The sequence below is a fragment of the Artemia franciscana genome, chromosome 4 (assembly GCF_032884065.1).
Source record: "Artemia franciscana chromosome 4, ASM3288406v1, whole genome shotgun sequence".
NCBI classification, from domain to species: domain Eukaryota; kingdom Metazoa; phylum Arthropoda; class Branchiopoda; order Anostraca; family Artemiidae; genus Artemia; species Artemia franciscana.
The window spans coordinates 53,828,255-53,843,395 of NC_088866.1; the positions used below are offsets into that span (position 1 = coordinate 53,828,255).

At 36.2% G+C, this 15,141-nt stretch overlaps 2 protein-coding genes across 2 annotated transcripts in view; one reads left to right on the forward strand and one right to left on the reverse strand.

Moving 5' to 3' along the window:
• Positions 1-15,141, forward strand: part of LOC136025791 (uncharacterized) — a 48,260-nt gene that overhangs the window by 26,919 nt on the left and 6,200 nt on the right. The gene's annotated exons all lie outside the window — the stretch shown is intronic.
• LOC136026597 (uncharacterized) lies at positions 7,093-14,911 on the reverse strand. Its single transcript, XM_065703315.1, has 3 exons — positions 14,857-14,911; positions 11,713-11,780; positions 7,093-9,728 (listed from the first exon to the last, which is right to left on the reverse strand). The coding sequence occupies exons 1-3, from the start codon at positions 14,903-14,905 to the stop codon at positions 8,784-8,786; spliced, it is 1,062 nt and encodes a 353-aa protein (XP_065559387.1). The 5' UTR covers positions 14,906-14,911; the 3' UTR covers positions 7,093-8,783.

Consider the following 15,141-nt stretch of genomic DNA (forward strand, 5'->3'; position numbering starts at 1 on the left):
CCCAAAAATCACTACAAAATTAAAAAATATTTGCACAAAAAATAATCTGTACGTAGTTTTTACTAATAATTTTAAAATCATTAATTTCTTAAATTCCGGTAAAGATAAGACCCCAGTTACTCTTCAAAGAGGGTGTCTATCAAATACCCTGTGATTATGGAAATTACTATGTCGGAAGGATCCATCAGAATCTAGAAAAACGGTTACAACAGCATAAAAAAGACATAGACAAGGCATTAATTCCAACAATCTATTTTTAAGATTATGATTCAGGAAATAGATTCTGCGAAATAACCAATTCCACAGGCGAAGAATTCCCATATCCCGCTTACTAGAAATATTAAGCTATTGACTGCGTGTTTCCTATGACTGCAATAATTGAGATGCTGAGGGGGAAATCGAGTACTAGAGTTAGGCTATATTTGAAGTAAACCTGCTTGCTAAGAAATTCTTTAGAAGGGTATTAGCAATATAATCCTAGCAGTTTGGAGGGTCCTTTTTTGAGAATTTCTAGAGATTTTTTGTAGAGAATAATATAAACTTGTTCAAAACATAGAAATTGCTCATTCTTCAAAATTCTTAGACATTTTATCTCAGAAAATGATCTAAGTTTGCTAAAATGAGGGAACAAGACATGTGACGTAATTTTTATTTTGTTCATTTTTCTTGGTATTATTTTCTCTCGATTCCCAGGCTGTAAAACTCAATGGCTGACCCATCCCCTAGTTAGCGATTCTATGAAGGCCTGGCAACCAATCCCAGGGATGGTTGTTATTAGAGATTAATTTAAACAAATTAAGGGTTAAATCTGAGAGATTTTAATGGAAACGCTACGTTTATTTGAGCCATGGCTATGCATATTCACTAAACCATGACATTTTGTGACTGACCCATTCCTTGGTGAGCGATTCCAGTGCCCCCTAACATCCAATTCCACCGGAGGTCCTGAAACCAATTCCACTGGGACCCTAGCAACAAATTACGCAGGGAGACGACTAATTTCAGCGCCAACAAATGTCTAGAAATATAAAATTCTCTTTTAGAGGCAACCAAAAAAATTGTTGAAAGGGATCCTTATTTTATCCGAAATTGAATCTACTGACAAGGTAAAAAGCGCTTAATCGATTTTTGACAAGTCATGACGGTGTAGAGGTGCTGAAGGATCCATCGTTAAGTGACAATCCCATCTTTAAGTGACAAGGAAACCACTGCTGGATTCCCTACGCCGTGAAGTCTAGGTGTCGTGTAGCAGCCAGACATTACGTGGTAAACGAGTAAATTTTCTGCTGCTTCGGTTCCTAGTTTGTTCTTGGTCCTTTTTATGTCGTAAACTCGTCGGTTATTTCCATGTGTATCTGTCTGCATAAAGATATCACATGCATTAAGCTTGGCATGGTACAGCAGAAGGACTGATAGGTCGGTATCATTCCACATCAATGTGGTCGATGAAGTTTCAGCACAAATGACTGCAGTTTGTACAACTACGGCATTGGCATCATCCTGAGCGTGTTGGACTTTGCATCCTGAGTTTGCCAGCCTCTCAGCAAGTAGGTTAATGAAGCTTTGTTTGTTTTTGTGATTTCTCAGAAATTCTTCCTTACATTTGACCATCGTCATGTTAGGAGAGAATTGAATCGTTGGACACGACAAGCCTTTGGTTGTCTTCAGTTGGGTGTAGTTATTGTCGTTGATGTATCGGTGTGAGTCAAAAACTACCTCTGCCTGATCGAAATGTCTTGTGACATAATCTACGTAAGATCCTGCTACCTCAGAGTATTTGGATCCGGCAAGTCCACGGGATTTTGTGGACTATCCAGCCACCGTCTAAGACTCTCTGGGAGGCTGGCAATGTCACTGGACCATTGAGCCCCTCAATTTTCATCAGTGCATTTGTTATAGAGGCTTTGTCGGCTGTCCTCGTCACCTCGAACGAACTAAAGAGCGATGATGGAAAACAACAGACCTCAAGCGACCGAACCTCGTTCAAGTCAGAACCACTGGTGCTAGCCACTGCGGCAAGACGTTTGAAGATTAGAGTTGGGTCGACCATTACCCCCTGGCAATCTATCACCACGGATGATCTCTCAGCCATAGTTACAGCTTTCTCCTTTTACCTAAAAACATATTTGTCAATGTCTTTTGCTTCCATATCCTTCAGAATGGTTTCTCCCACGGATTTGGCATCGTCTGCACTTACAGATGATGAAGCTTGGACACCAGTAACCACGCTAAACAGCTCTGAATCCTGCCTAAAGGGTTCTAGGAGCACAATGTATCGAACCATCTTTTCGATGTCCGCCAGATCTCTAGCTCTCCTCGAAGAAATCACTTCTGCGTGATTTTCAACAGTCAACTCCGCGAGGCCAGTCAGGTTCTTCATGCGTTCGTTAACGAGAACCAAAGTAGGCATAGTAGATGTCCAAATTTTTTGCTGCAATTCAGTCATACCTCTACCTCTCGTCAGACCGCCACTCGTTTTCAAACTTCTCATTAACGTCTGTTCGATCACCAAATCAGGAGAAAGTGCCGCCCAGTAGTTGTCAGTTCTTCGGATAGACATGTACTCCTGGAAAGTTCTGTACTGCTCTGGGTTGTCTTTCCCCAGCTGAAACATGGACTGCCCGAACATCCAAGTATACTTCATGTACAGATTGTGTCTGTAAGCAGCAAAGTAAGGAAGCATTTCCAACAACGAATGTAGATAAAGCTCAAGGTTGCCACCTCGTTCAGCTCTAAGGTTCTTTCCCAGGATTCTAAGTAGGTCCAGATATTGAAACCAAAGGTGGGCAGTTCTGGACTCAGTTAATCGTTCTTTTGCACTTTGAACTATTTCATAGATAAGCTCTGCTGCTTCCGACACCTGCGCTTCGTCGATGCTATCTCCTTCAAGGAGCAACTCGTACGCCTGTTTTGCCTTTTCAAGGGGTTCTGGTAGCATGTCATTGCCATCAAATGCTCTGCTATCCAGTTCTGATAGGGCTACCTCCAACAGACCATGGCCTCGCACAGCACGAGAGACAGCTTTGCCTTGTAACGTACTACGAACAGTTTTAGGCACGTATGCTTGACTTAGGATTTCCAAAAGTCCCAAGGTAGCCATAAGAAAGCCAATGGCTCTTAGAAAACGCAAGTGTGTATGAAATCCCCCTAGGAAAAGAATAGCATTTCTTAAAGCACTTGTGGTAGGCTCTGCATCGACGATGCACTTCGCCTTCCAGTAAAGTGGTTTGTCAAAGGTGATGACTAGAGTTTTCCCGAGATTGACTAGCACGCTCGTTAGCATGCATAAGCGTAGAATAAACACAGGAGATATCGCTTGGGTTGTGGTTAATCATTGGCAAAAAACGAATATTCGACTTTCCCGGATGAGGTAGCTTTTATTGATTGACCAGATAAAGGCCTACCAGCTCGTATATGAGTTTTTGAATAAAGTCAGAGATGCGCCACAGCGTTTCACCTTTCCATTCATTGTCTTGAGTGTCACCACTGTTTTTCAAGCAAACAAAAGTCCTTGGTTGCAACTTGGCAAGTTTTTTGGTAGGTCTACAGAGGCACGGTGCCGATTGACTTCATCTCATCTCCAATTACTTCTTTTCTTGGCACTCAAAGCTTCACTGCCGCCAACTCAGGTGTAGACACTTCAATAAATCCCTTTCCATGAAAGATATTCAGGCCGTCGATAGTCGACATTGTCTCCTGCATACTGAAAAAAATGTGCTTTCTCTTCGGACTCTTCCAACGTTCCAACGTTTGATGCCAAGATTATGCAGCGTGTCAATTAAAAATCGGGAGTAGAAATGGTGATACAGCTGCGAAGCCAGTCCTATTTGTACAAGAGACATTAAGCCATGTGGTCTGCATGCCTGCATTATAGCCTGTCTGATAGAAGATATTAGACGAGGTATGTCGACCCCTATCAATGAAAGCAGTAGACAAAGAGATGGACACACGAAGTTCAAACACTTCTCTACTGACGATATCTCGTTAAGAAATTCGTAGGAATCCTTCCTTGTCGTAATGGACTTGATCTCACTTCTTATTATCTTTCCAACGACTTTGATGAACTGATTCCTTTTTCTGTTTTCACTATCTGCTTTTTGCTCTTGGTAAAATTCTCGTAATATCCTGTCAACTGTATCTCTAAATGTTACGAGTGTCTCGTAACGAGTGGCTCGGTTAATTCGGAAAAAAAAGAAAAAATGAAGTATTTTTAACTTACGAACGTGTGATGGGATCTTAATGCAATTTGATGTTTGGAAAGATATCGTGTCTCAGAGCTCTTATTTTAAATTCCGACCAGGTCAGGTGACATTGGGGAGAGTTGGGGGGAACCTAAAATCTTGGAAAGTGCTTAGAATAGAGGGTTCAGGATGAAACTTGGTGGGGAAAATATGAAGGAGTCCTAGGTACGTGATTGACATAACCAAAACGGATCTGCTCTGTTTGGGGGAGTTTGGAGGGGGGGTTAATTCTGAAAATTAGAAAAAATGAGGTATTTTTAACTTACGAAGGAGTGATTGCATCTTAATGAAATTTGAGGTTTGGAAGAATATCGTATCTTAGAGCTCTTATTTTAAATCCCGACTGGATCCGGTGACATTGGAGGGAATTGGGGGGCGGGGGGGCATAAAATCTCAGAAAATGCTTAGAGTTGAGGGATCGAGATGAAACTTGGTGGGAAAGATAAGCACAAGTTCTAGATACGTGATTGACATAACCGGAACGGATCTGCTCTCTTTGGGGGACCTGGGGGGGAGGTTAATTATAAAAATTAAAAAAATGAGGTATTTTTTACTTACGAAAGAGTGATCGTATCTTAATGAAAGTTCATATTTAGAAGGACCTCAGAACTCAGATCTCTTATTTTAAATCCCGACCGGATCCAGTTTCATTTGGGAGGGACCGGAAATCTTGGAAAACGCTTAAAGCGGAGAGATCAGGATGAAACTTGGCGGAAAAAAAGCACAAGTCCAAGATAGGTGACTGGCATAACCGGAACGGATCCACTCTCTTTGTTGGAGTTAGGGGGGTAGTAATTCGGAAAAATCAGAAAAAATGAGGTATCTGTAACTTACGAACGGGTGATCAGATCTTAATGAAATTTGGTATTTAGAAGTATCTTGTGCTTTAAAACTCTCTTTTTAAATCTCGACCAGATTTGGTGACATTGAAGGGAGTTGAAAAGGGAAACTGAAATTATTGGAAAACGTCAAAATTGAGTATCAAGGTATCTTACGAATGGGTGATCGGATCTTAAGGAAACTTGATCTAAAGAAGAATATTATGTCTCAGATTCTCCATTCTCAATTTGAATCGCATCCGGGGACATAGAAAGTTGGAGGGCGAAAACAGAAATCTTGGAAACGGGAAATCTTGGAAAACCGAGTGGAGAGATTGGGCTGAAACTTGATGGGAAGAATAACTTTCATATTAGATACTTAAATCATCAATATTATAAATGTCCAGGAGCGTCGTTACTTGTTCATTTGGTTCCATGATCTCCCATTGCCTTTTCTGTGCTCCTTAAGACAAAGTCCATCAAAATAATCCATATAAATGAATATAGAACACAACCCTGCTTAACTCCTGATTTAATGCGAAACCAGCTACTAATATCTTGTCTGACCTTAACTGCAGCAACGTTTTTCTCGTATATAGCACTAATCCCTTCCATGTATTTGTCTTTTGTAACTTTTCTAAACAACTTTTCTAAAGCTCTTCTATCAGCTGAATTAAACACTTCGTCATAATCTGTAAGACTGAGGAAAGGTGTTTGATGACTCAGGCGCTTCTCAATTATTAATCTATGAGTGAAAATTTGGTCAATACATCCTCTACTCTTCCCTAAACCAGACTGTTCTTCTCTTAAAACTTAATCTAAAGTATCTCTAAGTCTAAAATGAATCATCATACTAAGTAATTTGCTACCTAAGAAACCAGACTAAAGCCTCTGTAATTACCACACTCACACTACTGCCTTTTCTTAGAGGGGTTTAATTAAAGTTTTAAAATTGCTAGGTAGTTCACCTTTTTCAAAATTTATAATCATAATCTTCACTAACTTGTCTCTAACCTCATTATCACCAATTTAAGAAATTCATTTAAATTTGTTTATTTTATTTTTCTGAAATTGCTTGGTACTTCCCTCTTTCGAAAATCCGATTCACAATCTTCAGTAGCTTATTTCTAACCTCATAACCACCATATTTATGAAACTAATTTACCACACATTCCTGTGTGATAATAAGAACCTAGGGCCTTATTATTTGTTAATCCTTTTAGTACTGTCACTAATTCTGCCTCACAAAATAAATCTTTCTTCACATCCAAAGTGTCGAAAACTTTATCATCCTCTTCTTTATTTTTTCCTGTAACTTTATCATGGTAAAGTATATTCTCAACATATTCTACCCATCTCTGTTTAACTCTCTCCTTATTAATACTTGTGGCCCCGCTTCTATCTTTAATGGCGGCAAGGCCAGATCGACTATTTTCTTTCAATTTATTAACACACCAATACAACATTTTACTATTATGCTGTCAAGCTGTGTCTTCCAGACTTTCGGCAATTTTATCCATGGCCTCTACTTCACACCTCCTAGTTCATTTTTAATGCTCACTTTACTCTCATTTTCATATGATCTATCAGATATAACTCATAATTTTTTGCACAAACCCCTCCTCCTTTATTAAACATAAAGCATTCTCACCAGTATTCTTAGCTGCATTCCAAACTTTGTTCCCTAAGACACCATCAAAGACTCCACAAACTACCGATCGGAGCGTTAAAATCTCATAATAAAAACATAATATTTCTACCTGAGACCGTTTTTTTTTTTTGTTCGTCTAGAAAGAAGTAAAATTTTACTTCGTCGTGTTGAATACATCTATTAAAGCACAGTGGACTGTTTGGCAACACGGATCCCGGGGCATCAATTTCCACTGCAGCTTAGATGGACTTTTGGCTTGCTACCTACCTCAGTACCCTGTCTCAACGCTCTATGTGCCGCCAAGGGCTTTAGAGGATGTTCATTCTTTCTTCTTATCCATGCTGATACAACCTCAGAACTACTGTTTTTATCGTAAATTAGATTTCAATTTATTTATAAAACTTAACATAAAACATTAACATAAGACTTAAGAAACAACGGGATTATACCTTTGAAACTAAATCTAAGGTCCGTATTATACAGAAGGCTGAAAAAAAGCTTTTATAATTTCGCAAAATGTTTACTTATTATTGAGAATGAATTTTAAAAACATATTTAAGAATTTAAGACTGCAAATGGCAACAGAGAGGCTTTATTTTGGCAAATAATGCGTAAATGTTAGTTGGGTAAGCTTATGGTACATTTTTCTGAAACAAGCTTGCCTCTCTACTTATTGAAGCAGGAAACAAAATGATTTTTATAACAATTTTTCAGGTGAGGCTAAAAATCTACAAGCCCGCTCGTTACTTTCAATTAAGATCAACTTCTTAGTTGATTAACTAGATTTACTGATTTACTTTAAAAATATCAAAATTAATAATTTACTGAAACATATTAATTTTATTAATACTAAGATTATCTTATATTTTTTATGGTGGAGTTAGTTTTAACAGACATTACTTAAAAAAATATCAGTCTAATGATGTAAGGAGCTAAACTTCACCAGTCCGAAAGTGCTTCTTCAACTGAATATGATGGAGGGAATGATATAATGGTTAAGGAACTAAGAAAAACTACATTCGATTTAGTATGGCTCCTGATATCGTATTGTCATTTGCAGGATCAGGAAGTCGGTGTAGATGAGGGAAGCTGTATATGTAGATCGAAGTGATATTAAACAAACATTACTCTATGCGTTTTGTGTGTATCTTTGAAGCATCAAATTAGTGAGATGCGACCTTTGGGCAACATCTTGATTGGCTGAACTCATTAATTGTTTAATTGACCTCGTTAGCCTGGCTAATAATATTAAGCTTGTTAATTTCTTTAAGCTTATTGGTTCACTAATACGGTTAAATGGTTAATTTGTATACTGGTTTATCTGTGTAACAAAATTAATTGATATTTTTGACGTTGAGATTAATTTTATTTGGAATTGCTTTTAGTTAGTTTTAACTTGTACAATTAAGGAATTCCATCACACCATTCAAAAGGGGTTTCATCAACTAAATATGACCTTTTTAACACAAAGGATTTTGGTCAAGAAGACAAATTTTCCTTTTATTTGACTTGATTTATGATGAAATATCATGGCTTTTAGGATTAGGTAGGCAGTGTGAGTGAAAAAGAGGTAAGGGGCTATTGCCCTCCTATTGGTCCCAGCCAGTCGGATAAAAAAAAATTGAGTTGATAAAAGAATGACACGAAGTGGCACTACTGGCGAAACTTTGTTTTAATAGGGAAATCAGCTGATGAAAATATGTGACGTAATATCAATTAAAAAAAATTAGTCTCAGCTGGTGGAAAATCAAAAATTTATTGTATATAGTTGGGGTATATACAGTAGGCTGCATATTTATCAATCAGAGGGGGAGGGTCAAGGGAAGCTAAGCACTTTTAGGTTAAGATCAAGTATTATTTATGATTCTTTAAAATAGTTTTTTTATTATTTTAGGTTTTCTTTCAAATAGTTCCCTAATCTGCACCTTTAAAACCAAATAACAAATTCTTTTGCTCTCCTTCATAATTGTGAAAATGAAGAGACACCTTCTTATTGAGAGCACACAAACATTAGTGTTTTTAAAAACAAACTATTTTCCGAAAACATCTCACTAAGTATGGACTTCCACAAGACTATTGCAGATTGTTAGTTCCAAACAGGGTCGAAACATCGATTTGAGTGATAGCTTTTCCGGTTGGGTATACCTCGAATGCCTCAACACCATCTATATTAAAAGGTTTGCTTTGAATTTGCTCTTGAATTTGTCCAACTGGAGCAGCATTTTTAGATGCAGTGTTCTGTTTTGTCTTAGCTCCAGTATGTGCAATTTTCGCCTCATGGTTACCAAAACCAAAATGTGTTGGCTTATCTTTTAAGATGTCGCTTATTTCGTCAAGCGGCAATTCTTCTATTACTCCACTAGCTGTTACATGTGGTAATACTGGAGTTTTACTAGTTTGTGTCTCAGAGTTTGGAATGTCCGATATATGGTTACTACCAAATTGAAAGTGAGCATTGTTGTCACTCAGTATTGTGTTGAAGTGAAAAGAATCAACCCTGAATGGGGTATAACTGGTAAAATCTTCGTTTTCGAAATTTGCCCTAGTTTGTGTAACTGGATTTTCATTGAAATGGATTAAGGTTGTAAATTTAACGAAACTAGATTCGTCGTTTTCTCTGAATTTATTTGCATCCAAATTTGAGAAATCTATGTTCCCATTTGCATTCAAATTTGAAAAATCGGGAAAGAAAAATGGAACTTCAAATTGATCATTTTCGAGTGTAGGATTATTTATATCAAGAAAATTCACATTACTTTCAAAGGAATAGAATGAAGGATTAAAATTTTGCAGGATGTTATCCTCTAGTATACCATAATCTGATAATTCATTTCCTTGAAGGACATAATTGTTATATATTTGAAAGTCATCATCCGAAAACTGATTTTTGTTAAACTCAAAGAACTTGATTGGTGTAATGAACTCGGGTATGAAATTACCAAGGGAAAACAAAACTTGGCGTCGGTCCTTTTTCTTCAATCCCCCTTTCTCATTTGGTTCCACTTCCTTCTGATTGTCCTGGAAATAAAAAAAAAATCTATTCATAAGCTTTAAATTTTTTCAAAGAATTCATATCAAGACAGAAGTAGATATCTAGCATATGGGCTAAATATAGAAATATTTTGAGCTTGGGTAGCACAAGTATATCAAAGATGCTCCTTATCATCTTGAAATGCTTCTCTTTTCTCTTTGGGAACCTTCATGCGCCCTGTAATAGCGTTTCCACGAGTATATTCTAGTTTTGTTTAATTTTTCACACACAGCTATTCTTAGCGCATAGCCAGTAATGGAGAACAAAGTTGAAGTGAAAAAGGAAAAAAAATATTTTGGATAGAAATGAAGAAATTAAAAAGTATTTTATACGTTTTCGCATGCATACAAAAAAAACTTTGAAATAAAGTATGATGATTGGACCGCACAAACCTTCATATTCTAGACTTCGTATCATAACTTGCGGACTCGTTCCCACCCGACACTTAACCCAGGGGTATGCTAAGTCCACGTTTCGAATGCAAATGAAGCAAGAGAAATCTGCTAAATATAGAGTTGTGAATTAAAAATATGATTCAAATAGTACAAAAAAGGTAATAAAAATGCTAAACTGAAAATTGTTGGGTATGAGTTTGATCCAAGTACACTGAATAATTTAATATTTTTGGCTTTAAAGGTTCATACTACAAGAATTTGTTTATTAATGGGATATTATAACAATATTTGAAGCTCAAAAGCCAGAATGCCAAACATTTAGACATGCAATAGCCATTATATTATATAGTATATTTTAAATTCGTCAAAAGCACACTTAGTATCGAATTATGTAAGATAAAAAAAATAACTATTGTAACCATAAAATTAGGCTGCTTTTCTAAAATATGTCTAAAATATGGATCTTTCAGTGGAGGGAGAGCTTGATTTCCTGGCATAATTCAGTAAATGTTATTTAAAAAAGGTTTTTCAACTGAAAGTAAGGAGCAACACTAAAGCTTAAAACAAACTGAAATTAGCATGTATATGATAGGGGTTGCCACCTCTTTAATAGCTCATTCTTCAAGCTCAAGCTTTACTTTTTTTTCCCCAATTCTATAATAACAATTCCTGAAACACAAGTATTAATGTTGCTCCTTATTTGTTTTTTTTTTTTTTTTTTTTTTTTTAATTATTAGTAAAAACGGTAGGTACGGCGAAGATATTAAAAGTAGAATATCCAAGGTCTTGGGTGTTTTTTTTTTCACAGTTGAAAGAAGCTTGGAAGAACAGGAAGATAAGTCTGCAAACCAAGATACCACCTGTTGCTATGGACTATCAGACACCAATACTTGAATTAAGGAATTGTTTGACTGGTCCTTTGCTGCATCTTCGCTGCGTTTGTTTGAATTTAAATTCTTTCTGAGGCCAGCTGATTATAAGATAAAACAGAAATTAAAATTAATTAAAAATAAAAAGATAACACAATTAATTACAATTAATTAAAAAAAAACAATAATAACAATAAAGCTTAATTCAAGGTTTAATAAAACTTAAATGTAAAGAAGGCTGACGACACGGGAAAGGATTGGTCAAAATATCGCTTATTTCAGCAATTGGTACTTGACAATCCATAGCTGCAGGTGAGTTTTATACTAATAATAATAATTTATTTGTAACCCACTGTACAAGTTTAAGATAGTGGAGTATGAAAGAAAAAGAAATAAAGAAAATAAAACAAACAACAGCTGAAAACGACTCAATGAAAAAACCGGATGAGACCATGTTGCGCACCAAGACGGAAACACTCATCAGCGCCAATATTGGTCAGCAGATTCTCCAGCAAACGCGAAATTTTGGTAGCTCCGTAACGATCTACAAGGCACTTTATTCTGCTGTGTTTTGTAAAATTAAAAAGAAGTGGTGGGTGAGCTGTGAATAATTTTATCCCTGTGCCCCTGCCTTCACTCTTAATAGTCCTGGGTAAAATTGTCTCAATTAACAAGAGATAAATAAAAATATTGTGATAAAAACAAACCTTGGTGAGCCTAGCTGTGTTTAATAGATCATCGTTCTCATTTGATGTTAATCTTGAGTTACATCCACCTGAAATTAAAAACTCAAAGATAAGAGGAATTTTCGATTACAATGACAATAGTTACAACTCTAAAGAGAAAAGCTAAACTAGGTCTAGAACGTTTCAAACTTAAATTATTGGAATTCCTGCATAGGTCTTCATCTCAATTAGCAATTAGCTATTGCAACAAACTCGTTGCATTCAGTAGGGTCAATTGGGAGGGGTGGGCGTTTACCGTTCTCTAATTCGAAAATACCTTGTTATTAATGTATACATTGAAAAATCGCCTTTTCTGGTATTTCCATTCATAAAATCGAATTGGAATAGCAAAATTAACCCCATCGATTTTAAAAATACATTCCTACCACCTAATTTTCATTAGTTGCAAACTCTGGTTGAACTTTTAAGCCCTCTGAGACTGGTACACTTCAAAACATCCCTCTTCCGTTCCGTTTTGTTAAAGCAAAGAGTAAAAAGAGAGATAACTATCCTACGCTTTTGTGTCAAATGTGTGCTTTGCTTGCATTGGTTTATTTTTGTGGTGTATTTTCTGAGCCAATCACACTACTCCTTAAGAAAATACCAGAATCGGAATCCAAACGGGCAAATCTTTTTGCCCGTTATTGTATTTACTTGTTGTTGCTACGACAAATGTTGAGCCAGCCTTCCTCCTCTTAACAACTCATTGTAGCAGGAAGCCACCTGTGGCTAACACAGCTGCGCGCATCTCTCCTCCGTCCAAGTCTATTTAAAGCTTTTTTCCTTACGCTCTCCATAGAAGTTCTAATTTCCTTTAAATCTTATCTTGTGACCTTTTTCCATTCCGTTCGTGGACGTCCTGATAGTGTTTGGTTTTAGATGAATGGACGAAAAGGACGATCTCCGGCAATAAAAAAAACCAAACAGTTTTGAATCACAATATTTAGTGCAAACCATCTCTCAGTTTCACACTGTTTAACGTTTTTTACTTGGCCACTTCTACAAAATCCCAAAGGATTGTAAGGCAACAATAATCTAAAGGTGTTGAAGGTTGGAAGAGATTGAAATGGGCCATCGTCTATGGAGTTAGGTGTTTTGTAGTTAATATTTGAGCATGTAATGTGATTGTGAGTGCTATATGTACTGTGTGTGCTGTGATTTAAATAGCTGTGATTCTGACTTTTTATTATGTCATAAACCAATAACTTTATCATACAATTTTTATTCTATTGAAATCTACAGAATTGCAACCGAGAATTCGAGACAAAATCACTAATGCCAATTTGCTGAGTTAGACATTGCAATAAAAGCAAGGTCAATTTATATATAATCTGCCTTTTCAACCAGTATTTGCCTTAGTTTTGTGCTAGACAGTCTTATAAGGTGACTTCGCTCTCTACTAATGTTCGCTCTTGTCAATTTTTGCCGATAAGACACAAGCCATATTTTCTGTACACCCATAAAATCACAGCATAATCAGCCTTCTTCATGTCGCTTTGCAGGGTATTTTGTTAGAATTATTCTAAGGATGTGGTTTCCACCAATACAAAGAGCATACCTAAACCCCATTTTCATGACGCAAGAACTGAACGGCATCGAACCACTTCGATCGTAAAGAATCCCGTTTGGCACGTCACCACATTTTATGCCTAAGGCTATCCATGAATGATTTTTCCAAAAAGCATCCAGCATATCTTTTTGTTCCTACTTTAAACGAAAAATATTTTCGCTGACTCTGGTGACGCTTTTGTTCAAAGTTATAGGGAGGTGTGTGCTGAGAAGAATATAATTTTAACTTTTAAGGGTATGTTTACCTATTTGAAAAAATGAAAAAAAATACTATCATTTTCTACTTCCTGCTGGGCTTATAATGTTGTCTGAAACCATTTTTTTTCTTTTCACAACAGATGCCAAAAAATGATAAAGGACATTAAAGTCCCTTCATTCCTTCCTTATTTCAGACAGGTATTAAAAAAAACTTAAGTTTAAAAAAAAAATCTTGGTTTAACACTGAACTGTAAGTGAATGACCCGAAACTTTTGTTTAACCTTCCTCCCTCCCCTCTTTTTGAGAAATACGTTCTTACTGGCATCACTGACAAAATTTAATACATTTGTCTGTACCTGTGTAGCCCCCTTGAGGTGCCTGAATCATAAGGGATTAGTGGCGTAATTTTGTCAAAATCCTGGAAGGGGAAACAAAGTTGGAGCCAATTTTTTAAAATCAAGTGAAAATGAGTGTAAGAACTAAAAAAAATGAGCCATTTGGTACCATAACGGCATTATATAGTAGCATAGAAGTATTATAAAGGGGCTTTATAGTACTATAAAGGTAAATATAAACTAAAGAAAACTGATCCGTTCCTGTAAATGCTTCAATTATATAGGCTTATCTTAGTTTTGACAAGATTTTTGAAGAAACTAAATTTCAGATGGGGGGGGGGAAATTGGGGTCTGGGTGGGGGACGAACCAAGGTCTGGGAAGGACAGTTTTCCCCCTGCCCCATAGGAAATTACGCCTCTAAGTAAAAATTGACAATGACCCAAGAAGTCATAAAATGAATCGCTTTACTCACTGTCGCCAACTTTACAAAATTAATAAAAGCGAAAAAAAACTCAAAATGTTATCTCCTATTGGATTTTTGTTTGAAAAAAAGTTTTCTTTTTTTTTCTTTTAGAATACTTGTAAACCTAACCTATTCAGCATTTAAAACTTAAAACACACATTTAAAGATTAATATATGAAAAGCAAAACGGTATAAATGTATAAAAATTAAAGCTTCTATCACTACAGAAAAAATGTCTGGTGGAAGATAGAAAAACTGCAAAAACTATTGATTAATCCCTAGATGCTATTGCCCAGGGTAGAGGCCTGTGGACTATTTTTCTTCACATATACTGGAAGCATTCCCTTCTCCCATGCAGGAAACGATCTGTAGGTAATTGATATACAGTGACACATGACTGGAATTGAGTTCCAGCGACGTATATGACAAGGTAAGACCTGAATTTTATTAAATTTATGTTTGGCTAGTTAAGAGGGGTTTTGTATTAGTCCATATCAAGAATGTATTAAGTTTTGTAGTGATTAAAGGTAAATATTCTAACATTGTAAAAATAATCTAACCTGTTAAAACTACACATATATAAAAAATGAGGTATGTAAAACAATCCATAATCAGGTAATTCCAAAATGAAAACTAAAAGTCGAATTACAAAATGATTACCTTCAGGTATTCAGTAGATATATTTTTTTTATCGAATTATAGCTAATTTGTAACAAAAGGACGAAAGAATACAAAGAGAGAGCACTGACTAATGAAAGAAAAGAAAAAAATAGGAACAAATCCTGAAGGTCAAGAGCTTTTTTATCTTTTTTTACAGTGAAATCTAATTAAAGCTAAGGGTTTAT